A 27,841-nucleotide genomic window follows, 5' to 3' on the forward strand; every position below is an offset into this window, starting at 1 on the left:
TTTGCTCTCTTTTTTTCCTCTTCCTCTTTATCTTCCCACTCTTTCTCTCTCCCTTTCTTCCCTTTCACTTTTTCTCTCCTCCTCTTTCTGTTTACCTCGACCCCCCCATCTTTCCAACTCATTAGCTCTGCAACTTCTCATTATCCCTCCCCATCTATCTATCTCTCCCCTTTCTCCCTACTCCTCGCTAGCTCTCCTCTTATCTCTTCACTTACTTTTCTTATGTCCTTTGGTGCGAGGTCCTTGTATGTTCATGGGGAATAGAACAGTTCAATCCACAATGCAGAGGGGTCCTGTTAGATGTGATATTAATGTTATTGTATAATATATATATATTTTAAATTGGACAATTATTTAAAGCCTTAAAAGCCAGATTAACAAGCAAAGCAATTGTCTAGTAGATCGTAAGCTCATAAGAACAGTGATACCGTCTCCTTCTGTCTCTAAAGATACTGGTTTTAAATAAAGACACGATACTTTGTGTATACGTTATATTATATACATTATAGATGTTATAGACCTACCAGGTGAAAAGCTGTCGTCTCAAAGTGTAGAGTGCGAGGCGGAACAGCTCAGGCATTTAAAGACCAATAAAGCCCTTCCCTCATACTCATTCTTCGGAAATGAAACAGAAAGTTTATGTCTGAACCGCACCTGGATTATCTGCAAAAACTGGAATTTGATTTAATTTATACATGTCTGATTTCGGGTTACTTGGACCAGAGACAGGTGAAAATGCCCCCCCCCTTTGTTTTGGGGAGTTTGGATGGATGGATGGATGGATCTTCTCTCTTGGAATATGGAGGCCAGGTCCTTAGTAGAGCGAAAAAACAAACATTCAGCAGTCAAGGAACAAACAATATTATTATTATTATTATTATTATTATTTATAGCGACGTCAGAGTCCGTAGCGCTGTACAATGGGTAGAGAGGACATAAGAAGTAGTATATAACATAACAATTTGACTTACAGGAGAAAACTCTGAATATTCGTTTGAAATTTGTTGGTTCTTTTATGTATTGAAGGTGGGTTTTTTTTCTGTAAGGTCTGTAAGGTGTAATTAATTTCCTTCAAATGCTGAAAGAGCCAAATGAAATTCCCTAAAGGTTTGGAGAATTTTTAAAAAAAGTCATTTTTTTGGCTAAAACATAAGGTCCGCAGTCTAAATGTTTTAAATTTTTTACCCATATCTGTTCTCTTATGTAGCTTACAAACCAGGCCTTCCATACCCTTCCTTTTCACTGGAATTATATTTGGGGTTCAGGTTGAATTATTTCCAAAAGGTTTTGAGGGTTTTTTTTTAAAAAAAGAAAGAAAGTTCCTAACAAACTATATGCATGTAGTGAGGGTCCTGTGTTTAAGTCCCATTGTTTTGAACTGTTTGCTTGTTTTGTTTTTCTTTTGTGTGTCTTGTTTTTTTTGTAATTGTGTAACATTTGCCTTTTATTATTAAAATATTAGTAATCCAAATCTGTCTTTGGGTTCTAGTACTGATATCCGCAAACCCTAGGAGAGGGAAACACGTTACTGTAATGTTATTATCTAATTTCTATAGGATATATATATATATGTGCCAGACCTCGCGCTGCCTAATGTTGAGCCGACAAGAGGGAGATTGTGAGCATGGATGTGTAATTGTGTGCATGAGCATGGATGTGTAATTGTGTGCGTGAGCATGGATGTGTAATTGAGTGTGTGTGAGCATGGATGTGTAATTGTGTGTGAGTATGGATGTGTAATTGAGTGTGTGAGTATGGATGTGTAATTGAGTGTGTGAGTATGGAAGTGTAATTGTGTGTGTGAACATGGATGTGTAATTGTGTGTGGAGTATGGATGTGTAATTGAGTGTGTGAGTATGGAAGTGTAATTGTGTGTGTGAGTATGGATGTGTAATTGAGTGTGTGAGTATGGAAGTGTAATTGTGTGTGTGAACATGGATGTGTAATTGTGTGTGGAGTATGGATGTGTAATTGTGTGTGTGAGTATGGATGTGTAATTGTGTGTGTGAGCATGGATGTGTAATTGTGTGTGAGTATGGATGTGTAATTGTGTGTGTGTGTGAGTATGGATGTGTAATTGAGTGTGTGAGCATTGATGTGTAATTGAGTGTGTGAGCATGGAAGTGTAATTGTGTGTGTGAGCATGGATGTATAATTGTGTGTGTGAGCATGGATGTATAATTGTGTGTGTGAGCATGGATGTGTAATTGTGTGTGTGAGCATGGATGTGTAATTGTGTGTGTGAGCATGGATGTGTAATTGAGTGTGTGAGGATGGATGTGTAATTGTGTGTGTGAGCATGGATGTGTAATTGAGTGTGTGTGAGCATGGATGTGTAATTGTGTGTGTGAGCGAGCATGGATGTGTAATTGAGTGTGTGTGAGCATGGATGTGTAATTGTGTGTGTGAGCATGGATGTGTAATTGTGTGTGTGAGCATGGATGTGTAATTGTGTGTGTGAGCATGGATGTGTAATTGTGTGTGTGAGCGAGCATGGATGTGTAATTGAGTGTGTGTGAGCATGGATGTGTAATTGTGTGTGTGAGCATGGATGTGTAATTGTGTGTGTGAGCATGGATGTGTAATTGTGTGTGTGAGCGAGCATGGATGTGTAATTGAGTGTGTGTGAGTATGGAAGTGTAATTGAGTGTGTGTGAGTATGGATGTGTAATTGTGTGTGTGAGCATGGATGTGTAATTGTGTGTGTGAGCATGGATGTGTAATTGTGTGTGTGAGTATGGATGTGTAATTGAGTGTGTGAGCATGGATGTGTAATTGTGTGTGTGAGCATGGATGTGTAATTGAGTGTGTGAGGATGGATGTGTAATTGTGTTTGTGAGCATGGATGTGTAATTGAGTGTGTGTGAGCATGGATGTGTAATTGTGTGTGTGAGCGAGCATGGATGTGTAATTGAGTGTGTGAGCATGGATGTGTAATTGAGTGTGTGAGCATGGAAGTGTAATTGTGTGTGTGAGTATGGAAGTGTAATTGAGTGTGTGAGCATGGATGTGTAATTGAGTGTGTGAGCATGGATGTGTAATTGAGTGTGTGAGCATGGATGTGTAATTGAGTGTGTGTGAGCATGGATGTGTAATTGTGTGTGTGAGCGAGCATGGATGTGTAATTGAGTGTGTGAGTATGGAAGTGTAATTGTGTGTGTGAGCATGGATGTGTAATTGTGTGTGTGAGCATGGATGTGTAATTGTGTGTGTGAGCATGGATGTGTAATTGTGTGTGTGAGCATGGATGTGTAATTGTGTGTGTGAGCATGGATGTGTAATTGTGTGTGTGAGCATGGATGTGTAATTGAGTGTGTGAGGATGGATGTGTAATTGTGTTTGTGAGCATGGATGTGTAATTGAGTGTGTGAGAATGGATGTGTAATTGTGTGTGTGAGCATGGATGTGTAATTGTGTGTGTGAGCATGGATGTGTAATTGAGTGTGTGAGCATGGATGTGTAATTGAGTGTGTGAGCATGGATGTGTAATTGTGTGTGTGTGAGCATGGATGTGTAATTGAGTGTGTGAGCATGGATGTGTAATTGTGTGTGTGAGCATGGATGTGTAATTGAGTGTGTGAGTATGGAAGTGTAATTGTGTGTGTGGAGTATGGATGTGTAATTGAGTGTGTGAGTATGGATGTGTAATTGAGTGTGTGAGCATGGATGTGTAATTGTGTGTGTGAGTATGGATGTGTGTACGTGTGTTAGTATGAGTAAGTGTGTGTAATTTGTGTGTTTACATACATTGGCCAGAGTGGGCAATTTCCCCCCTGTGGTCTCTAGTTACGCCCCTGACTGCCTGTTCTATTCACCTTGATTGTTGATCTTGCCTTTCAAAACCAAATGCGATCATTACCTGTATCTCTGACCTCATTTGTTGACTCCTTTGTTATGATAAACGCTTCCACACGCAGCAGACGCTAACCCCAAGGCTAATGACTTCACCTCTACGAAGGCAAAGCTAGGTCCATACATAATCTTCATGGAAAAATTTGTATTTGTTACAGGACAAAGAATTCACAATTTTTAGTTGAAGCAAATGCATTTTTTTTGGTAACGCCTAGATCTGCGCATTCATTTTTGTGCCAAATTTTACCGGTTCGTCCACTGGACGAAAGATAAATCTTCGTTCATTCCTTGCCGCGGCCGCCATCTTAATTCAACTTCTTTGCGTTTATTTCTTGTTTCCATGGCAACCGAACGGACGAACGGGATTTCCGAAAACGAAAATGTTGAACAAATATACATCCGAACAAAAGAAAGTTTTCGCTCCGAAAACGAACTTTCTGCCGGCGCCCAAGTCTAGTAGCGGCCACGTGGGATTGTATAGGCTCATGAATGATATAAATACTTCATATTCTGCCGATTAAAGACGGCTTCTTCCTTCTACTCTCCGTCTGTGTGAATGAATGGAGCACAAGGACTGTTACCCGACAAGATCTTCCAGGAACTGATTGTTTACTCACACCACGGAGAGATTATGGCATTTACCTAATGACAGTAAATACAAACAATCACCGGTGCCAGGAAACCTGTACAATAAAATCAGACTTTCCCACTCTGAAAAAAACTCAAGGGTACCCCCAACTCTGCAACACGGGACACCGATCCCCGAGAACCATTGTACAGCGCTACGGAACTTGATGGCGCTATATATATAAAACAATAAATAATAATAATAAAACTGGAGCATTAGCGCTAATTCTAATTGTTTTACAACTCTCATAACTCTCAGTCATCTGGTGGATGCCTGGAGGTGACAGCAGCCGTCTTCCTGGTGCTTTGTGGCTGGAGCCTTTGTTCAGGGACATCACCCACCCCCACTGAGTGACAAAGCCTCAGCATCACAGCGGCGTTTGGTCCTGTACCCAAAATACATATTCATGAGCATAAGGTCACGCCCATTTCAGTTTAATATTCATAAGAAATCATTCCCGCTGGAGGAAAGCAGCGCGCACGGCGTCCAATGACAGAGAAGAGAGAGGCTGTGTTGGATTTGTGTAGGGAGGCTTTGGAAGATACCACTTTTTGAACGCTTCTAGGGCGGCACAGGAGGGCTGGAAGTTAACTTCCATTAGTTTTCCAATCAGACATCCCCTGCTCCATTGTTGACTGTGATTGGTTTAGCCCTCGGGGGGCGTGGTGAGTTTGGGCGCACAGTCTGCGTCCGGCACTCTGGACTGTCGGATGTTTGGTGAGCGCGCTGTTCGTGAGGCCGATGAAGAGGTGGTACCCGAGCGGCAAGAGCGCAGGAAACTACGAGGACTGAGCCAATGGAGGGGGCCGCGGATAAAGAGCCTCCGGCCTTCTCGATGCCTCAACCCCCGCCGTCGTTGTCCTCTTCTAGTACGGAGAATGAGGCGGAGAGCCGCCAGGACTCGGAGGAGAGGAGCGGGGACAGGGCCGCCCTCAACCTGCTGGAGACCTGCTCGGTGTGCCGGTTGAATATCCAGAGCCGGAGCCCTCGCTTGCTTCCTTGCCTGCACTCCCTGTGCCTGCGCTGCCTGCCACCTCCGGAGAGATACCTGAGCATGCCCGCTGGGCCCGTGCAGCACGCCGCCCCGGGGCCCCCGCCCTACCCCGGCACCGTGCAGGGTGAGTCCCGCCTGCCCCGAACCGAGCACGACCCGAGTACACCCTCGGAGGGTTACTTATAAAGCTGTGTGCCCCCTATGGCATTTGCTTGTTTCTGCAGTGTGTATATAGGGCAGTCTGCTGTATCTATATGTTGCTGTATCTGCTGGATGTATAGGGTCACTTTGGGTGATATGTATAGATTCTGATGGATCTATATACCAACTGTATCTGCTTACTTTGCATACTGACACCCCGAGAAGTCTATATGGGAATGTATTTGCTGGATATATAGGTACTCTTGGAAAATGTCTACCTGTTGAGTGTGTAGATAGTCTGACTCATTCCAATTGTGTATGCATATAGTGTGTGTGTGTGTGTTATAGCGGGATGAACCTATATACAACCTAGATGTACATAAGAACGTCTATGGGAATCTATATGGGACTGTAAAATCTATATGTATTCTGATGGGTCAGTATGTTAGGCAGCCTGGTGCCATTACATTATGTATGGGGGACTTCGGGACCTACGGCTGGTGCTGGAACTGGTGACTGCTGGGCCTATATAGAAGTGTTCAACTGGATGTATATAGAGTGTCTGCTAGGTCTATAATACATTGGCCGGTAAAAGGTAAACGAACCCTATGGAATGATCCGGTTTTCAGCATTGTTCATAGAATGCGATCTACATCTAAGTCGCCAGTAAAGACGAACACCATCGTGTTAAGCTGCATCACCCAACTTCTACTGAGCTTCAGCTGACTGCAGCCGCCTGACATTATCCCGTATGATACCTTCATACACCTGGGAATTCGTTGCACCCCCCCCATGATGGGAAGCTGTCCAAGCTCCGAGGCAGCAAAACAGCCCTAAATCATGATGCTCCCTCCGCCATACTTCACCGCTGGGATGATGTTTTCATGTTGGTCTTCAGTGCCCTTTTTACTCCATACGTTGTGCTGCGTGTTCTTTGTGGAGAGCCAAGGTGCTATTTGGCATTTTTTGGGGAGCGCAGCAGCTTCTTCTTCATGTCCTGCCATGAACTCCATGCCGGTTCAATCTTTTGCGTATGGTAGACTCACGGACAGAGATGTTAACCAGATCCAATGATTCCTCCAAGCCTTTAGCTGCTCCTCTAGGGTTTGTTTCTACCTCATTGAACATTGAGTCGTGTGCCATGTGATCTTGCCTGTGCGCCTACTTCTAGTGAGAGTAACCACAGTACCAAATAGTCTCCATTTGTAGACTGCGGACTGATGAATGTTAGCTCTTTGAGATGACTTTGTAGGCCTTTCCAGGTTCAGGCAAATGTAGGTCTTCTGAGATTCCTTTTTTGCGAGGCATGGTTCACATCAGCAGATACTAATTGAGAATAGCAAACTCCAGGTTTGCTAACTCCTGACTCCATTTAGCTTTTGTTGAAGTGATACGTCTCCAGGTTAATGCACTCTTCCCAAACCCATACACGGTGAATGTTCGATGCATTCATTATGGACAAGAACAATACAACAATAGGTGTGTTAGTTACAAAAGGTTTTGTTGATCATTCTAACTTAAAATAGAGAGGTAAGGTTTGTGACATTGTAAGGTGGGAAATGTTGTCTAATGTTACTTAAAGGCAAGAGTTTCCTCGGCCGCTCTGATGGGAACTTCCCCTAAAAAAAAAAAAGTTTTACAGAAGACAAAATGCTGTAAATTTATGAACTTTATAGGTCATTAAGTCGGCTCTATCAGCATTAGTTTTAATGTAAATAAATAAATTGTATTCTTTTTATAACCTTATTGCTGATCCCACTGTATACCCGCAGAATAGGCTTCTAAAAATGTAATGTGTAACGAATTATTACAGTCTATCAGGCTGTGAGCACAACCCCCCGCGCTGTATGCAGTAACCTTGTTTTATCTCATTTTATTCCAATAAACTTTCTGGAGGCCACCGTTGTTGTTCGTCTTATGACTTTCTCGGCTCAAAAACCACATTGAGCTATTGCCTTACGGGAATGCATATGAAGTCCATTCCTCCATAGAATTAAATGAATCAGACTGTTTAGTTGGGTGACTTAGAATGACAGTCTTAATCACCCAAATAAACACTGACTAATGACAGTATATGGAGCAATCATTGGCATTCCTGTAAGGCAGCAGCTCAGTGTGATGTTTGAGCATGGAAAGTCATATGACTAACAATGGCCGCCTCCAGAAAGTTTATTGGAATAAAATGAGATAAACCGGGTGTTAATGCTGACCAGCATTACTGTATAAAAAAAAAAAAGCGAGGACTTGTTACGTTATATAATTACTGTATACAGCACTGGTTTGTGTGTACAGTTATTACTGTATACAGCAGGGCTCGACAAATCCCAGGCGCCAGGTCGCCATGGCGACTCAGAATTTTGTCCTGGGGCCTAGGTGTTTGTCAGCCTGTGATCGCAGGGGGCGCTGCTGCTGCTGCTGTCTGCCCAGGAGTCTGGGCAGACAGCACAGCCACGTAGAGCCCGAGTCTGAGATCACTCCCACGGAGTGAGCCTGTAGGCTGAAACCGCGATTGCAGGAAAACCTGCAATTGCGTTTTCAGCTGTCACAGGCAGCTTCAGGAAAGGGGGTTGAGTGTTGATTGGGTCCCCCTGCTGCCTGATCGCTCCCTGAGAGCGACAGTGCAGCGTTAACCCCTTCAATGCCGCGATCGCGGCATTTAGGGGTTAATTCCCGTTTTGTAAGGGGCTCTGCTGCTGGGCTTCAAGGCAGACCAGCAACAGCAAAAACGAGCCCCCATAAGCCCTTTGATGATTCCTGTAGGTATGGAAGCCTACAGCAGTCATCATAGACTCCCCCCTGCAGTGGCTGGTCTATAGACCAGCAATTGAGTCCCAGCTGCCAGAGGCAGCTTCAGGGACAGGGGAGAGGGTTGTTTGGTCTCCCCATGAGTGTGGAGAGCAGCCCCAACACCCCCCTGCTGCCTGATCGCTCCCTGAGAGCGACAGTGCAGCGTTAACCCCTTCAATGCCACAATTGTGTATGACACATTCGTGGCATTGCAGGGGTTAACATTTGTCCCCTCAAGCTTGTGGGGACTAAATATCAGTCAATGCTGTGCTCCAATGGAACATCAGCATTGAAAGGGTTAAAAAAATAATAATAATAAAAAAACAGCACTGACCTGAAAGTCCAGGGTGCTTCCAGGTCAAATGCTGTGAGTTTAGTAAGTGGGCCGGTGATGATCGGATCACTCCTGACCAACTGTTAGTTTAAAAAAAAATCCTGGCTCCTAACTTTTTTAACTGGCGCCTGGATTCACAACAAATTTGTCAAGCCCTGGTATACAGTGATGGGATTGGTGCGCAAGTAGTCCCCCCCCCCATGTATGAACGCATACAAATTGAACATTCTACAAAAACAAGAACAGTTCTTTAAAACGAAAGTATAAGAGTATTTTCTTTCTTATAGTTGTCCGCATTGTGTAAAGCAGTCTTTTTCAGAGCCTCTCCAAAATGCGTGTTTTTAGGATCTGGGTGCATCGACCAGTGTCCGACCTGCAGTTATGAGAAACCTGAGGCAAGGAGTTATAATGAACTTTGGTATAAGGAACCATTCCATTTGGTGCAAAAGCTTTATGAATAACGGTGGAGATGCAACTCAATTTTCTGTGTTATTTTTTTTTTGTTTGCTTTTTGACTGGTTGTACCGCCGACTCTGTTTTTGTGTGACCGAACAAACTAAAAGCGTCTTAGAGGATGCTTATAAAGCTCCGTGTTATCATTAGCTGGGGTCAGGATTAATCTGGTTAAATGGATACATAGTATTCTTATCTGCAACTTTCTTTGTTGGGATCAGAAAGCAGCTTATCTGTTTCAAAAGGGCCTTCACTATTCAAAAAGGGTCTTGGTACAGTTATATGGATGATGTCTTGCTTCTGCGTGATAACTTATCTGCTGTGTTTTATGCGCTGACGTCAGCTCATATATTGTTGCTATTTTAAGGAGATAAAACGTTTTCTCTGCTTCTACATCTTGTATCAGAGCTGGAGGCCCCCCCCCTCCGCAGAACTGCCCCATATGCGTTTGCCCCTTTTCTTGGCATGAGATATATTCACTGCAAGGCAGTCCCAGGTCTGTCTCGGAGAAGGCTGTCGGTGGGGTATTTGAGGTGTCTTCATGAGACATGCAAGGAAAGCGCAGCTATTGATTTCAGTGTGATTGCTTTCCTGACGCTGATTGGCTGCTTCATGTAGCCAATGAGTGATGAGAATCTTCTGGCTGCAGAGGAAGCTTGAGGTTGCAGCACTGCAACTTCTGCTTCTAACTAAGTTTTTTTTATAGCAATGCATATCAAAGTTCTCATTTATTCTGTGGGATGTTAAACCGTCCCTTTCAGTTTTTTTAGAGACAGGGAAAGAACACGGGAAGTAATTGGGATGAACTAACTGCCTCCATGAGGTACAACACAATCCTAAGAGTTAGTTCAACCAACCAGGGACACACAGATCAAATGTCGAACCACTTTGTGACTGGTGACGTACCTGGTACGTCATTAGTTAATATTGCTTGCGTGTCTCCTTGATTGAGGGCATAGAACTGAATAACGTAGGATTTGCCTGTTTTAAGTAATGTCAATGAAACAATAGTATCTAATGAACGTGACGTGCAAATCCATGCGTACTTCAGTGGGTGAAGAAATCTCAATGGGCATTGCAGGGAGGGAAGCTGAACCCATAACTCTCCCTTTAGTGAATAAACCCCATATATATATATATAAACAAGTAGCTGCCTTTAAGTGACACTAGCGGAGAGAGTTATGAGATATACCTAGACTTACATGGATGTGTACGAGTGTATTTTAAATCACTAGGAGGGCTATGCTGTAACGATACGGGCTCACCTTACAGAAAACTGACCACCGGATCGCTGCTTTTAAACGGGGAATCCACACGCGATCCAGCTGACGAGATTAACAGCCGTCTGTGAACACGTCGCAAGCAGCCACCTGTTTTGAATATTAATATTGACACAATTATGAATAAAATTTCCCTAATTTTGTGAAATTTCTTGTTTTGTTTTACCGATTCTTTTGATTTTATTCTGTATATAAATGGCGTCAAGTAGTGAATACACTTCCCACAAGATAATGCTGATTAATAAAAAAAAATAATAATAATAATAAATCTTAGACTGGTGTGTTGGTGAAATGTGAAAAAAATAATCTACAAAACTTGTCCTAGAAGGAGAGAGGGTATAGTCCTAATGGGAGAGAAGTTTTGCAAGAAATAAAATCCAAATCCTCACAAAATCTGAATCAATAAACCCCCTTTATCTGCAGACCTGGAGGCGGCCATTTTTGTCGGTCATGTGATATTTTGGCTGACTTTCCCGGCTCAAACACCACACTGAGCTGAAGCTTTACGGCAATAATTAAATCTCTTCCCCCATAGACTTTTTATTGGTGTCCTGCTGAGCGATTAAGACCGAGCCATTCTGTTTCCCGCAGGACGTAAGATAAGGAGTCAGGGCGTTTGTCTACTAGATTTGGCTCGGTAAACAGAGCAAGAACAAATGGCTAATATGCTTGAAGGCATTTTATTCTGCAAGAACAAACCTTTTTTTAAAAAGAAAAAAAACAGTGCAATATATTTGAAAAAATAATAGGAAAAAATGGTTTTAATTCCAGTTTATTGGAAATGGTGGGATAGAACAATTCCCAAAGCAGCCGCTAAGAGCTCTGATCCGTAAAAAAGAATACCATGGAATATAAAAAATAAAATATCCGCATCTTGATTTTTTTCCAGCACTGGTTGAGATGTGAATGGTGTCTTGAAAATGTAAAACTTTTGTGTAATTTTACAGAAATTTGAGACACTGGATTGGAAAAGCATAAAGTTAGTTGTACAGAGAGTGTTTCCTCGTGTGGATACATTAGATGTAAAACTTGTTGCCTTTTTATTAAACATCCTATTAAAAGAATTTTAACTACGTAACAAAAGGTCTCCTGCCCGTGTTCTCCTCGTCTTTGACAATTGATGTGATGCTTAAATGTTTACTAAAGATCATTTATAAACAGTCTATTAACTGACCCGGTCTGCCCCGTCGACTGTTTTCTTGCTGTAAAGACTCAAACCTTGGTCTTGTCTTAGACTCTCTTTATCTGCAGACCTGGAGGCGGCCATTGCTGTCAGTCATGTGATATTTTGGGTGACTTTCCCGGCTCAAACACCACGCTGAGCCGATGCTTTATGGCAATGCTCATGAGCTCTGTTATTCCATAGACTTTCATGAGTCCAGTCTTCTGGCGATTAAGACAAAGCCACTCCGCTCTGTTCCAAAGGACAGTATAATAAGGAGTTGATGTTTGTATAGTTCAGTGATTCACAACTCAACAGGCCGCAATTTCCTATACTCCATCTTGAGCACAGACCTCTCAGTCAGTAAGTTACTGGTTACCAGATATCATTCTGTGGCGTGTTACTTTCCCTGACTGCCTTCAAAAAGCCAAATCGCGCACAGACTAATAAGCAGCCGTCTAAAATAGAATGTGAAAACGTGAACTTTGTTTAAAAAAAACCATTTACTTTTTAGAAGCTTTTATTAATGACTCCAGGGATACAAATGTTCCTCTGCAAAGAGTAATGTAGTGAAATTGTTTTGAGCAAAAACATTTTTCTAGTGATTAACGTATATATTTTATATAAAACATTTTATTCTACTATCTCTGCTAGAATATATACATTCATTACTCCAGTCCTCCGGCATACAACTGGCTGGTTGATTGAGATATGTGTTAATCAGCAAGCCAGAATTTTTAATATAAAGTATTTGAGAATTAGTTATCTACCTTTTTGAATATTGTGTTCTTTGCAGAGTAGAATAAAGTTTCGGATGAATTGACGATTTAGTTATAATCTTTATAATGTCTAAATGTATGTCTACGGCCCGGTTTGTTACTGTAAATATAGGCCTATAGCAGAGGGGGGTGTTAGGTTTTTGGCTTTCCCAGTTTAAAAGAAGCGAAAAATTACCCCCCCTTGCTGGGATACGTGACGGAAACCTTATATACGGGTCATTCACATTTAATTTCAGCTACGTTAAAATAGTTAAACCAACCCAAGGTACCTCCCAGGGTTGCTTACGGACCTCGGTAGTCCCCCTTTTTAAAAGTAACCTTTACCTGGTAAGGACCGCTTCAGTCTCTTGGTGCGTTTTGTGGCGTTAGGGTGCACCAAAGCATAGAACTCAGGGAGACGTCTCGTTGGTCTTCGTCTTCCTGAAACAGCCAACGTTCTTGAGAAGAGCCACCATGCAGGTCTAGTTTATTTGAGTGGAAGAGACCAACCTAACCCAGCTGCTCGCAACATCTCAAACTTGAGCAGATGTCCTCCGTAAAATAAAATATTGAATTTGAAATTTTAATCCTTCCATTGGGTTTTTACCGAGCGCCTCTACGACTGATACCAGTTCTTCATCCTTGAAAGTCAAGTTGGGGCACCTGTTATTTAACCGATGACTAAGTCTACTCGTTGGACGAAACACGCCAGGTGACATACCAGCATGTGATGCTCATCTTTTCCTTGTTTATCTCTAAAACGCCTATAACTCCGAATGACGAGCTAATAGCTGCCAGCTCTGTTGGTGGTTGATTTTATTTACTTTTACGACCGCTTTTGCTAATTGTCCAATGAGTTTTGAGTCATTCTTTATAACCCGTAACCACGTTTTGCTCTCATAAAAATAGTATAGGCTTATTTTCAAAATTCGTTGACAAAGAACGTCCTTTACACTCTTGACCTTTTGAATGTCGGAATATGTGAATTTTGGCTGTAGCGCGAATGGTCAAAGAGTGGAAGGAAGTCTCTTGGCCTCCATAGACCACCGGGGACTGACTGTCTTCATCTTGAGGGACTTCGCTGTACTATTTAACCTTAATCGTCACATTTTATGTAGGAGATCAGGTAGATATTTGGTAACTTTAAGAGGAAGTTCATTGGTGGTTCCATAATAGGAACCAAATAAAGAAATTGGATCTTTTTAATGTGTATTAAGCCAACCATCTTCAGGTCTACAAGAGGATTGAGATACTTTTACTAGCCACCTATGTAACCGGTTACGTTTTCTGTAACTCGACAATCGTATGTCGAAATTGTTAACCAATCACATTTTTATTTTCAAGATGGTACCTCGATTTATCGATATTGTTTGTTTTGGCTCTGTTCCAACCCCCCCCTCTTTAGATTTAATTAAAATTGACTAATGGGAAAACTTGGATAAAATGTGAAATTCTGCTTAAATCTTAACATCTCAGCTGTTGAGTGAGGATTTTTTTCCCCTTTTTTATTTTATTTTTTTCTTCTAGCTCTGCGGAGCTTTCTAAGAAGATTAATGTGATGCAGTATTTTATGTTGGCCTTTGGAACTTTTTTATTTAAAATATACATTGCCCTCCCCCTCGCTTAAATTTTTAACTAGGGTTTAATTTTTTTTTTAGTCTTAAAGAATTTTAAGTTCATGGAAAGATTCCCCAGCTTGATGAAGTGGTGTTTTTGAATTTGAACGATTTTTTTTACCCCCCTCCCCTTTTTTCTGAATGGTTTAACCTGTTTAAACCAGAGACGTTCAGGCTGGATGTTTTCAGCTCGATCCAGATGAAACCGGTTTGAGGCAGTTCCCAAAGCCTACAGTCCTGCGTGCTTAATGGAAATGCGATTTCATTTTAGATTGGTCTCACAATCCTTACTGGTAACATTGTATCATTACGAGGGCAGCAAAATAATTCTAGGCTCCGCTAAGAGCGGTATAAACAGCAACGTACACTCAAAAAAAATAAAAAAAAAAATTAAAAAATAAAAAAAAATATTAAAAAAAAAAAATTGTACGTTTAATAATATACATTTTATTCCAATTTGGGGTGAAATTAACAGGTTTTCACGAGTCCTGGTTAAGTTTTATGTCTAGGTTTTCCATTTTTTTGGGGGGCTTTTAATTGGAAAGTGTCTGATTATGAGTCCTCTAGCACATGACACCTGTAACAAAACATCTATTGGGATATAAATATGTTGGTCAACGTTCTCCGGTTCTTTGGATTTGCTTGATAATATGTCCTCGTTACCTTGTTCGTTTACTTTGGATTGAAGCTGCTTGGTTCAGGCAGCCATTGTTGGTAAATTGTGGGTAAAGAGATTGGCATGCGTTCAAGACTGGAATCTCAATGAAAAGTATCGAGCTACAAAGTAGTCTTGTTGGAAACGCCAAACGAGGAATGAATTCCCGTGTTTGGCCGGCAGTCTGCTCTTCCGAGCTCATGCGTTAATTGGTGGAATGGTTGGCCGTGTGATCAGATGTATTAGATGCCTTTAAATAAGGGTTGGGGGATTTTATAGCGAAGAAGAAAATACAATAATGGACAGGATTAGTCAAAGATTGTTGATGCAACGAGAAATCCGAGGCCATTTTGGAGTCAAGGTGGAATTTTTGGAGACATCATTGGAGATCGCTTTAATATTTGGGCTTTTGCTTCTTCTGGATCAATAGAGACCTTGAACTTGATTGACTTGTCCCCCCCTCCAACCTAAGTTACTTTTACCATAAAATACTACCCAAGGAACCCAACAAATCCTTGTTTAAGGTATAAATTGGCGTATCCGATATAGCTTCACTGATATGACATACCACGTTTCCCCCCTCTTCTTTCACGTTTCGTATTCTGAGCGGGTCTCCACCTTCCCTGAAAAAAGGAATAGCGGCAGATAATTCAGATTTAGCAAACAATGTTACCCAAGCCTCATGAGACCAAATGTAATAACGAGGTCCATGCGAATCTCAGGTTTTAGTCTGAATCGAACTCGACATACAATCGGGACTTTGCATTGGAATCAAATTTCCGGCACCTCAATTGACCAATCGGAACAACGAATCATGGAATACTAGAAAATGTTGTAAATAGCATATATTACATGGCAGTCGGTCAACAAACAAGCAGAACGGTATGTCTGCTCAAGACCTATGACGCTTTGCATGGTCATAGTAATAATAAAACACTATGAAGATGAGTCGCTAGACGAACCTCTGGTAGGTTCAAGGTTAAGAAGCATTTTTTTGTTTTCTTTACGATTTATGATGGACAGTCGATAAGGTGTCTAAATTCTACTCCGCTCTATAACAGGGAGTTGCTGTGTAACCTCACCTGTATGTTGGTGATGTTGGGAGTGGAAATACTGAGGGGTGTTCTAGTCATCTTTGGCCAAATAAACCTTTATTTCTTTTATTAGAAACTAAACATTACTTTTCATTAATTTGAAAGTGTATGTATGTATGTATATATATAATGTGTGTGCTCCTCATACAAGATGGCAAGCGTGAAAGGCCTTGGATAACATCAGAAGCAACTTTTATGACCGTGGTGTAAAAGTATAAAATTAAAATGTAACTTTTGTGGGGAAGAGCAGCTGGATAGTGTGTGTTGTGGGGTGAGGCTGCTGGATAGTGTTGAGTGCATGTTGGCAGAGAGGCTCCAAAAAGAGAAGGAAAGAAACAAATGCACATGAAGACCGGTACATGTCCTATATATATATATATATATAATGTATTGAGTGACACCCAAATGTCTGTTCAGCTGCTTATTGGACTCTCTACAAATGGCTGCAATAACATAGTTTTTTTTTCTTGCACAGTTGGCGTTATCCGGTGTCCGCAATGTAATCAGGAATGCGCAGAAAGAGATATAATCGAAAACTATTTTGTTCGTGACACGACGGAGGTCCCGAGCAGCACTGTAGAGAAGCCAAGCCAGGTGAGTGCACAGCGGGTTGGCACTTAAATGTAAAATTACTTGCATTACATTTTTGTCTGGTCAATATTTTCCAAAATCAGGCTTGTATTTTTTTTTCTAGAATTTTTTTGCTATTTCTTGTGCTTTATAATCTTCTTTTGAATTTCTTTAGCAAGTGTGTACAAGTTGCGAAGATAATGCCGAAGCGCGTGGCTTTTGCGTGGAGTGCGTGGAATGGCTGTGTAAGAACTGCGTACAGGCCCACCAACGGGTGAAATTTACCAAGGACCATACGGTGCGGCAAAAGGAGCAGGTCCCCCCAGGTAATCAAACCGTTCAACAAATTTAAAAGATTTTTCCCCCCAGATATATATATATATATATATATATATATATATATATATATATATATATATATATATATATATATATATATATATATATATATTTATATATATTTATGAATATACCAAATATATTCTTATAGAAATATTTCCCTGTATGGTCAGTAAAATGTAAATTTAATGTAAAATGAAATTAATCACCTCCCCTGTAAAAATAAATAAATGAAAACATTTCAACCCACAAATTACTGTTCATTCTTAATTTCTTAATTTTTTTAATCCCTTGTATCTTCTACTTAACTAATGTCTGGATTCTGCAGTTTTTGTTCCAAGATGCCAATCGGAGCCAATGCGATTTTTTCAAGTTTACATTAAAAAAAATAATAAATAAAAATAATAAATAAGCAATTTGATTTTATTTGGAACTTCTACGGTGTTTCATTTCTATTCCCTTATATAATCCTGCACTATGTCCAACCTTTTTTTTTTTTCATTTTCACAAAACTTTTTTTTTTTTAAGGTAGACATAAACATTTATTTTTATTATTTTCAGGGTTTTTCTGACGCTGTTCTTTTTCCACAGAAGCGGTTGGTGTAAATAGCCAGCGTCCTGTTTTTTGCCCTTATCACAAGAAAGAGCAACTGAAATTATACTGCGAGACTTGCGATAAGCTGACCTGCCGGGACTGTCAACTTCAGGAACACAAGGAGCACAGGTATTCCACGTGCGGCCCTAGGATACCTCCTATAACATACAGCTCCCTTAAAATATTCCATTAACTCATTGTTTGCGTTAACCTTCCCCCCACCCCACACTTTATCTTCTCCCGTTAGGTATCAGTTCATCGAGGAAGCTTTCCAGAGCCAAAAGGTGATAATCGACACTTTGATCGCAAAATTAATGGAGAAGAACAAATACATAAAGTTTACCGGAGACCAGATTCAAAATAGGTGCGTAATACTTGGCAACGTTCTGAAAGGGGATCTGCCGTAACTCGCCAAGCTATTCGGTGCTTCTGTTCCTGTGGCTGTAAGATATACCCGTTGTACAGCGCCACGGAATCTGATGGCGCTTTATAAAGCAATAAATAATATACAGTATGTACTGTTTATAGCATGTATTCCTATATTTAAAATGATTACTCGCCTACCCATGATCCGCTATTTGTGAATCTAGTTTTTACAAGCTGGCAGCCTCTTGTTGACTTGTTGCCCGTGATGACGGGTGCGATGCCACCACGTAAATATTTGTCACCGGTGGCGACAGGTGAGCCCACGCAAGCCACACGTTGCCCCAAAGACATCTTTATTTGTGACTGTACTCCGGCTTTACGTCCAGAGCTTTGGATGTCGCCTCAGGCTAGTCCACTTAGTGCCAGAGATCTGGCTGAGAAAAGAGAGGCTCCCTCGATTTTAATATATATATATTATATTATATATTATATATTATAATATATATTATATTATATTATATTATATATAATATATATATATATATATTATATATTATATTATATATTATATTATATTATATAATATATATATATATATATATTATATAATATAATATATATATAATATTATAATTAATGGTATATATAGTTTGACTCTATGTTAACAGAGTGATGCTGAGTAACAGTGCGTTCCTTTGGGAATGAAGCCTTCTCTGGGCGCGTTTTGTGTACAGAGTCTTTATGGAGCTGGAATCTTCCGATATTTGCATGCAGCTTGTGCTCTCCTCGAAATTGCATTACCCTCTGCCGCATTGCAGTCCCTTCATTCTTACTCCGTGACTGCTTTACGGCAAGAGCCGCTAACATTCTCGCTGTACATTTTTTATTTGTTTTTGCATTTTGTAGAGCTTGATATAAACGTATATATTTATATTAATATTTGTGTTTATTTCGTGCGCTTTAGGATCCTTGAAGTAAACCAGAACCAAAAGCAAGTGGAACAAGATATAAAAGTTGCAGTCTTTACCCTCATGGTGGAAATTAATAAACGAGGCAAAGCCCTGCTGCAGCAACTGGAGGTAACCTGAACCATAAATACCAGCCGTGCCGCGCATGCTTCTCTAGCGGTTTTGTTTGCCTTGGCTCTCGAGCGAGTTAAAGGGCTGCTCGTGTTTATTTTGTTCTTGGTGCTCCATAAAGCTATTGGCGCTCTGACTCCTAATTCTTTCTACAAGGAGTAAAAGCCACTTATAAAGCGCTCAACGAAGTAGAAAATTCCATATTTTAGTGAAGTCTTAAAAGGGTAGTATTTAAAATACTCCTCCTGGGGCGCAGCGATTCTCGCCGCTGATCAGTGGCAGGAAAGCGCTCCCATTGAAACGAATAGGAGCGCTTTCTGCACATGCATGTCGTGTCCTCGCCAAATATCACGTGGCTGATGAGGCGTTTGGCCGGACACATCTCCTGCATGGAAAATAGTGGATGGTTGGGAAAGGGTCAAAATGCATATGGGGGTTCTGCAGAGTCTCTCCATGCATTCGCAAGGAGGGCACCATCTAATATCAAGGGAACCCCCAGCTATTATATGCCAAGCGGAGCCAATTTTCTTTTTAATGGCTCATTCTTTATTGCCGTTGTATTTTTACTATTTCTCAGGTATTCTGCCCGTTTCCATAGTGCTGAAGGCTTTGATGATAACTAATACACCTATATCACCGCCTGCGTGTGTGTGTACGTTTGCTTTGAGATGTTTGCCGTTTCCCTAGCCTGTAATTTATTCAGCTAAAAGCTAATGCAATCAGTGACTGAATTTAATGAATCGACTGGTAGCTCTTTAGTTTGATTGCGAAACCTCTCCTGAGCAGCGTCTTTCCAAAATTAACTCTCGCGATGCCTGCGCCTAATAAGCTGTAGATTTCGCCGCCATCCGGTCTGACGGCCGGAGCTGGTTCCCCCGGCACCGCTGAATTGTCCTCGTTCTTAACTCTTCCCCTGGGCGCAGGCTTTGGCCAAGGAGCGCCGTTTGAAGCTTTTGAAGCAGCAGCACGAAGTGGACGGGTTTTCAAAGCAGCTGGAGCACGTGGTTTACTTCTCCAAGTGGGCCGTCGGCAGCGGCAGCAGCACGGCGTTACTCTACAGCAAGCGCTTGGTGAGTCCCGATCCTACCGGCCTTTCGTCTCGCTGACGTCTGGGGTACTTGAGGGTAAATTATTTAGATCTGCCGTAGCATCCAATTAACGGAACCAAATATAAAAAGTGGCATCTGGTAATGGCAGTTTGGGTTTTTCGAAGGTCTTTCAAAAGTTCCAATTAAACTCAAGGTTAACGGTATAGGTTTTTGTTTTCCTCTTTCAGATTACCTATCGCCTGCGCCACCTACTTCGCGCGAGGTGTGATGTCACCCCAGTGACCAACACCGTCCAGTTTCACTGTGATGCAAACTCGTGGGCTCAGAATATCTTCAACCTAGGTACTCAATTGCCCCACGTAGATTTGTCCCTTAGTACCCTCCCCGTTTGTAAGTTAACGGAACTTTAAAGAAAAAGAAAAGTTCTATGTTTTGTGCATCGTGTTTGTCGTCCTCCGTTCCATAGGCTCCCTGGCTATTGAAGAGGGAGATCCCTCTCCTCACACGACTCCTATGGAGGTTCAGAGTTCTCAGGGGAACCAACCCGTCAGCCTGCTCTCCAAGTTCCCGACTCAGATCAGCCTGGCCCAGCTGCGGATCCAGCACATGCATCAGCAAATCATGGCCCAGCGGCAGCAGGCACAGCGCCGGCCGGCCCCTATGGGGCTCCAGAATCCCACCGTGCCCCCACACCCTATGGGCATGAATAACCCTAGGGGGCAAGGCCCCGTACAGCAGCAATCCAGCAACCAGGTAAGACTTTATTTATATATATATATATATATATATATACCGTATTTGCTCGATTATAAGACGACCCTGATTATAAGACGACCCCCCAAAATCTGAATATTAACTTAGGAAAAAAAGAAAAAGCCTGAATATAAGACGACCCTAAAGGAAAAAAGTTTTACCAGTAAATGTTAATTCATGTAAACTATTTTTTTTAATAAAAGCTATGATTGAGAAAAATATTTTTTTTTTGTTTTTATTTCTTGTATTTTCCAACCTGTCCCCCAGTTACGCACATCTGCCCCCAGGCTTGCCACACCAATATGGCACTGTGGCCCATGATATGCCTTTTAACCCTCTATATGCCACTGTGCCCCATGGTATGCCTTTTGACCCCCTATGTGCCACTCTGCCTCCAGAAATGCCTTATACCCCTATATCCCATTCTGGCATTTAGGGGGTTAAAATGCATATTATGGGGCAGAGTGGCATATAGGGAGGTATAAGGCATTCCAGGAGGCAGAGTGGCATTAAGGGAGTTAAAAGGCATTATATAGAGCACTCTGCCTCCAGAAATGCCTTATACCCCTATATGCCACTCTGGCATTTAGGGGGTTAAAAGGCATATTATGGGGCAGAGTGGCATATAGGGAGGTATAAGGCATTTCAGGAGGCAGAGTGCACTATTAAATGCCCCCTTAACGCCACTCTGACTCCTGAAATGCCTTATACCTCCCTATATGCCACTCTGCCCCATAATATGCCTTTTAACCCCCTAAGTGCCAGAGTGGCATATAGGGGTGTAAGGCATTCCAGAAATGCCCTACCTACACACACACACACACACACACACACACACACACACACACACACACACACACACACACACACACACACACACACACACACACACACACACACACACACACACACACACACACACACACACACACTTACTTACTTACTTACCGGTGCTTCCAATTTCCTGCTGTATTGCCGGGGCAGCGGGTTGACGTCTCATTCCGCGGCAGCCGGAAGGAGGTGGAGTTGGCAGCGGGGGTTTGTATGCGTCCGTCGCAAATACCTTCCCCGGCTGTCAGAGATCAGGAACTCTGGAACTCTGATGTCTGACAGTCGGGGAAGGTATTTGCGACGGACGCATACAAACCCCCGCTGCCAACTTCACCTCCGGAAGCACCGGTAAGTGTGTGGGGAGGGGGGGGGCGACGACAGGAGGATCCAGGTCCCCTGCAGCGGTGCGGGGGATCTGGATCTTAGTCTCCTAATCAGACCTCTATTCTCGTCTTATACCTCGTCTTATAATCGAGCAAATACGGTATATATTTGCTTGATTATATATAATATAATATATAATATGTATATATATATAGCCAGAGTAGATCCTGTAACAATGCGTTACCATTTTCCTAAATATAAAGTTGTTTTTCGAATGGTGAACAACTTTCTGTATTTCAGAGCCGCATCTTGGTAATAGATAAATAACAATAAAAATAAAACCCTTTAGAAAAATTTTAATATTTTCATTATTCACTTTTAGATTATTTCTCCAAACATTATATGCGTCTGGAAATCTTATGTGCGCATGTTATATTGTATCTTTAATTTTTCTTTAAACTGTTGCTCTCCGCAACTCGCTGAGATCAAAGAGTGGCAGTTTTGGGGTGTTTTGCTTCTTTCTTTGCGTTATTTTTCATTTGATATGCCCTGCCGCTGTGTTCCTGAATAGGTGCAACGTTTTGTGAACGTCCAGAATGTGAACCCTCGCTCCAACGGCATGCTAATCCCCGGTCAGCCTGTGCGCTACCCTCACAACCCTCAAACCGGGCAGGAACAGCAGAATATATCGCACGTGCAGAATATGCCACGAAGGCCGGGTCCTGTCGGCCCTGTGAGAGTTGGTTATATGCCGCAGCACAACATGAAACAGGTATGTAGTGAATGCTATCTACTAAAGTATACTGCCTATGTAAGGTTTAACATCATACTCTTTACCTAATCAGCCACTAATTCTGCCGGCACGTTTCACTTTCTAGCTAATATAATTACCTTCTAGTTCTTACCTGTTTACTTTTTCATATATTGGCGCTGGAGCATTAGAACACTCGTTCTGATACCATGTTTTTTTCTTTCTTGTCACAAGTGGCAGGCCAGCGGGGGTCCGGCAACTTCATCCGCCGGCAGCTTCACATCCACCCCGTCCAGTCCCACGATTTCCAGTGTTGCCAGTAGCGAGGGCAAGCGCCTGTCTTCACCCATTATGGACTTGGTGATTTCCGCCGCCAACTCGTTTAACCTCCCTCCCCTGCCAGATGTAAGTTTGACTTTGCTCTCATTGTTTAGACGACGCAAACAGTTTTTGGCTTTGAGATCTGAGCCGTGCCAGACCTGCCTGCAGGGTTTTTCTCTAGCGTTTAAATATCTGTAGAGTCTGGAACGTTGGGTAGGTTGTTAGTTCTTTGCTTTGACCGCTATAGCTTGTGTATTCTATGTGTAAATGTTGATACTTAATACCTTGTGCTTATATCGTATGGTATTTTGTCTTAAAGATTGACAGTACAGCCAATGTCACCCTGGACAACGTTATACGGAAGGATGGCAGCAATGAAAGTCACAGACAGCTGTCTCACCGGACTGTCCAGTCTCCCAACTCATCCGTGCCGTCTCCTCTAGGTATCCACTTTCTCCGTCTGCTAAATGTAACTTTTACTTTTTCGCTCTTAAAGTCTCTCAACTGGGTGCTGAGGTCAAGTACGTCTCCGGCGGAAACTATAGTGATATTTATACTCTCAAAAATGTGTGTTTTTCTCTAAAACGTCACAAAACATTGCAGGCTCCTGGTTTACAAGCATAAGAAATATCAGAACCTGCAATGGTTAATAACCAGATAACTGGAGCACAAAATAAACATTGGTATGACATAAACGTCTCTGCACAGCCTTCATGATGCGTTGTAGGGGTTCTTTGCGCCAATTAATTTGCAGCCATTTATTTATTTATTTTTTTAGGATCTTCAGCGGCTATTCCCCCACCAATACGCACCTCGAGTGCATCAAGCGTTGGAAGCAGGGAAAGGTAATGAGAAAATATATATATATATATATATATATATATATATATATATATATATATATATATATTCCATGCAATAAAGTGAAATGTTTCTTAAGGGGCGCAACCTTGATTCCCAATCTTGTTGTTTTGTTCTTCTCTCCAGTTCCGGCTCCTCTAGCAAGCCCACAGGTGGGGCAGACTCGACGCATAAATTCCCGGTGGTAAGGCTGGAGCCCATCAGAATAAAAGCCGAGAACCCCGCGGAGAACGAGCCTCCGGAGTACCCAGCGGTAGTTGTGAAACAGGAGAACAGACGGCGACAGTCGGCATCTCGCAGCGTAAGTCAGAATTCTGTGTGCGACTATTTTTTTTTTTTAGCCAGGTAGACTTTATTCTGCTTGGGCTTTGATTGCCTGTCCGTTGATTATCATGATCGGCATGTTTTATTCCCATTGTGAACTCTTATTCCCTTTTAACGTAATATTTTAATCCTCCCTTTAGTCTGAAGTCTCAGGAAGCATCTTAACACCCATGCTGCTGGACAGTAACGGTAACTGCACCGCCAAGGTAGATGCTGCCCCCCGAAGAGATGCCCCCGACAGTACCGGGGACCGACATGTTTTACAAGATCCCCCCCCCTACACGGGAACAGACGACTGGATTTCTCAGGGTCACGCGACGGAGGGCGGCAAGGAAGACGACCCGAACGAAGACTGGTGCGCCGTCTGCCAGAACGGGGGGGAGCTGCTCTGCTGTGAGAAATGCCCCAAGGTTTTCCACCTCTCCTGTCACGTGCCTACACTCAAAAACTTCCCCAGGTGAGATACGTTGGATGAAATGCTTCCAGATACTGACAATTAAATGGGTGAAATGTCCGATCCCTAAACTTTTTTTTTTTTCTTTCGCCCGCCTCGTCTTAGCGGTGAGTGGATTTGCACTTTCTGCAGAGATCTCTCCAGACCAGAGGTAGAGTACGACTGTGATGACCCGTCTCTGGCGGAGAAACGGAAAGCGGTGGCTCAGTGTATGTTACCGTTGGACCAGAGAGTGAGTATGGCTATCGCGGTCAAAGAAAGGGGGTTCTAAGAACGAATCTAGGGTTTTTAAACATTCTATAAAGCAATTTCCGAGATGCTTCCAATGAATCAAGATCCGGAAACATCTAGGTGGCGTTGGAATTAGAGAGAGATCGGAATAAAACAACTTTAGATCCTTTAAAACAGAGCAAAGCTGGCCGTGCCAATGGTCGAGGTGCAGTTCCAATCTGAATCCTGTCTATCTTTCTCCCCTTTTCTGCAGAAGTGCGAGAGGCTTCTCTTATACCTCTTCTGCCACGAGATGAGCCTCGCGTTTCAAGACCCCGTACCTCTTACTGTGAGTGATGTTGACTGTTCATTGAACTTGGCTTTCTAACAGACAGTACGTAGCGGTCGGTAAAACAGTCTGATTCATGTCTGTGACCGCAGCAAGAAGGCAATGTAAAAAAAATCCCACTTGTTTCTGTAATGTCCAAACAGTTATGCGCTCAGTGTTATGTCCTGCTTACCTGTTGTACAGCGTGGTGGAATATGAGGGCGCTATATAAATTAATAAATAACTGGTGTTGAATGCATGTTCTTACAGGTGATCGTGCCGATTTGTCTTTAGTCTGGACCCGTGCGATGCTCCTCTTCATACCTTGTTCTGTCTCGTTCCTTCAGGTGCCTGATTACTACAGAATAATAAAAAGGCCGATGGACCTTTCGGCCATAAAGAGAAAGCTCCAAATAAACAACTTCCCAAACTACTCTCGCCCGGAAGAGTTCGTCAGCGACGTCCGGCTGATCTTCAAAAACTGCATGGAATTTAATGAGGTAACCGAGTCCTAATTAACAGAAACTTATACTAGATATAGGATGTTACAGCCTGCATGGTATCTTCACCAGGTGCTATACATCACTCCGCAGAGCGCCAGGTTATGACATCATATCCGACAGCACAGAGGACAGCGGCCACGGAGGGGCAACTAGAAAGTCCGCCTGAATACATCACTGCTTATTAACCCATAGACTAGAAATTGTCTGCTTATGCCATTATCCAAGCACATTTTTCACCCCATTTTAACCTAAAATCGACCCCCCCCCCTTTTCTTTTACAGCCTCAATCAGAAGTGGCTAAAGCCGGCATTAAACTGGAGGCGTACTTTGAGGAGCTGCTTACAAATGTTTACCAGGACAAAAAAATTCCCAGAAGCGGGAGCCACAAAGACGAATTGGGAGTGAGCGAGGACTCCGAAGACGAATTCGTGGCACCTCGAAAAAAACGTTACAAGGGCGAGGAGCGCCAGATACTCAAATGAACTCTTTTCCCCCCCCAAAGCTGCACATAGGAGCTCGTGTACATAGGACAAAATATGGTTCTTTTGAAGATGGACAAAAAGAACGGTATACTTTTGAAACGGCTGTGAGCCTGTGAATCGTAACGCACATAGGATACAGCTCGAATACACGGTGCACAGAGGTAGTACACTGCATTACTCGGAGCGTGCTACCAATGCAGGTGGCCATATCGACAGACCCAAAGTGCATTCTGGACCTGCATGTGAACTTGCATTGGGAGCGTCCTCAGGATGGTTTCCATGCCGCACAGATCTTTTATTTTACTGCATTCATCCCTTTTTTTGTTTTATTAATTTTGTTATCTGCAACTTGGCCTGCCACTTACCACCTGTTGATGAAACCAAATATCGTTATTCCAAAGCAATCCGTAGAACTAACAGGAACCTCTGCCCGCCGCCGGAAGACGTCCGTTCAACATCTCTGCAGTTTGTGAGCCGGAGAGAGAGAGAAGCCTCGCGCCCGTAAGGGTTGTGGCACGGATGCCTTCTGATTACTTTTCCTTGCTCGTTTCCCTAATACCCCCAACGCAGTTCTGATGCTTATTTTTGCCCAACATCAGGAAGTTGAACTTAAAAAAAAAAGCATGGATTTGGGACAGACTTCTCTAGATCACGATTTGTGGTCAGGGCAGACAGAAAGGTTATGAGGTCGTTTTACCCCCCCCCTTACTCTGTAGCGTGAGCTCATTTATTTTGCACAAAGCTCCAACATAAGGAGTACCATGTTAATTTATCAAAAAAGTTGGTTATTTAGTTCAGTTTGTTTTGGGTTTCTTTCTTTAAACGATTTAACCGTGATTTGAGAAGAAATCTGTATTTTCTCTGCAGGCTGTGTGACCATGAAGTACGTCGATGAAATTAATTTTGTCTTTTCTTATTCTCCCATTTGTCTCATTTCCACTCACCTCTCGGATACTTTCAATAACTTTCATACTGTTTTTGTGTCCAACTGAGGCGCGTTTGGTCCCGTTAACCCTTTCTAAAACGAAAGTTGCTTTTTTTTTTTGTTATTTTCTGTTACGGGGAAGAAAAAAAAAAGCGTTTGGAGATTTCATGACTTGGTCTACGCTCAATCGTTTCGTTTCTTTGCCGCGCTTGTATATATTTTCACGAGTGGCCGCGCACGTTTTTGATATTTTGAAGCAGTGTTAGTATGGGGTCGGAGTGGCCCGCCGTGAACGCTCCAGCATTCTCCTTGCTGTAGTAAATGGTGCATTACAACGAACCTTTTGGAACCTGCGCTGTGTTCTATTCATTTCTTATAAACTCCGAGCAATGAGTAAAATTTGTATGTCGACTGGTTTTATGGACGCTTGGGACGTAAGAGCGTCTGCGATTATATTCCAGAAGTGTCGTCTAATACAGCCGGCGTCATGAACCTGACTCCATTATAGGGGGTTAATTTTAGGACTCCAACATAGACAGACAAAAAACTAATCTATCACACTACAAAAAAAACCATTGAAACAGACCTGCCTGATGGGGTTTTAAGGCCGTAGATATTTTGGCCGGTGCACTTTAATAATAATAGAAAAAAATAGTCAGTTTTTATTATTATCCCATGTTAAGCATTCGTTCAAATGAAAGCCACGCTGATAATCGCTACCCATTGTTAGCGCCCCGTGTGATCGCGGTCTGTAAATAAACCACGCAAAGGCAACACTTCCTTCCTTCCAACACTACTCACTTTCTTGAGTATTTGTTAGGAAGTGAGATGGAGTGTTCCTCGAATCTCCAGTCTAGATTAATTAAAAGCCGTCCGTGTCTCAAGCCCTAGCCTTCCACAGAACGCTTTGTTTCCTCGATTCTCTTATTATTATATTTTATTTATATAGCGCCAACAGTTTACGCAGCGCTTTATACAATCCATAAATTCAAGGGGTCTGACAAGACGAGATTTGACGGAC

The 27,841-nt window shown here is 42.3% G+C and overlaps 1 protein-coding gene and 1 long non-coding RNA gene across 2 annotated transcripts; one reads left to right on the forward strand and one right to left on the reverse strand.

The window, feature by feature from the left end:
• Positions 1-215: 215 nt before the first annotated feature.
• LOC128492681 (uncharacterized) lies at positions 216-618 on the reverse strand. The gene is made up of 2 exons (XR_008354122.1): positions 525-618; positions 216-293 (listed from the first exon to the last, which is right to left on the reverse strand). It is a non-coding gene; the product is annotated as an uncharacterized LOC128492681 (long non-coding RNA).
• Positions 619-5,176: 4,558 nt separating this feature from the next.
• On the forward strand, positions 5,177-27,219 carry TRIM24 (tripartite motif containing 24). The gene is made up of 19 exons (XM_053465263.1): positions 5,177-5,599; positions 16,231-16,349; positions 16,501-16,651; positions 17,256-17,388; positions 17,507-17,623; positions 18,590-18,704; positions 19,628-19,774; positions 19,981-20,095; positions 20,220-20,506; positions 22,233-22,433; positions 22,647-22,817; positions 23,053-23,176; positions 23,512-23,578; positions 23,721-23,895; positions 24,059-24,375; positions 24,478-24,604; positions 24,857-24,931; positions 25,258-25,410; positions 25,695-27,219. The coding sequence occupies exons 1-19, from the start codon at positions 5,278-5,280 to the stop codon at positions 25,893-25,895; spliced, it is 3,117 nt and encodes a 1,038-aa protein (XP_053321238.1). The 5' UTR covers positions 5,177-5,277; the 3' UTR covers positions 25,896-27,219.
• Positions 27,220-27,841: the final 622 nt, after the last annotated feature.

The sequence above is a fragment of the Spea bombifrons genome, chromosome 4 (assembly GCF_027358695.1).
Source record: "Spea bombifrons isolate aSpeBom1 chromosome 4, aSpeBom1.2.pri, whole genome shotgun sequence".
In the NCBI taxonomy this organism is placed as follows: domain Eukaryota; kingdom Metazoa; phylum Chordata; class Amphibia; order Anura; family Pelobatidae; genus Spea; species Spea bombifrons.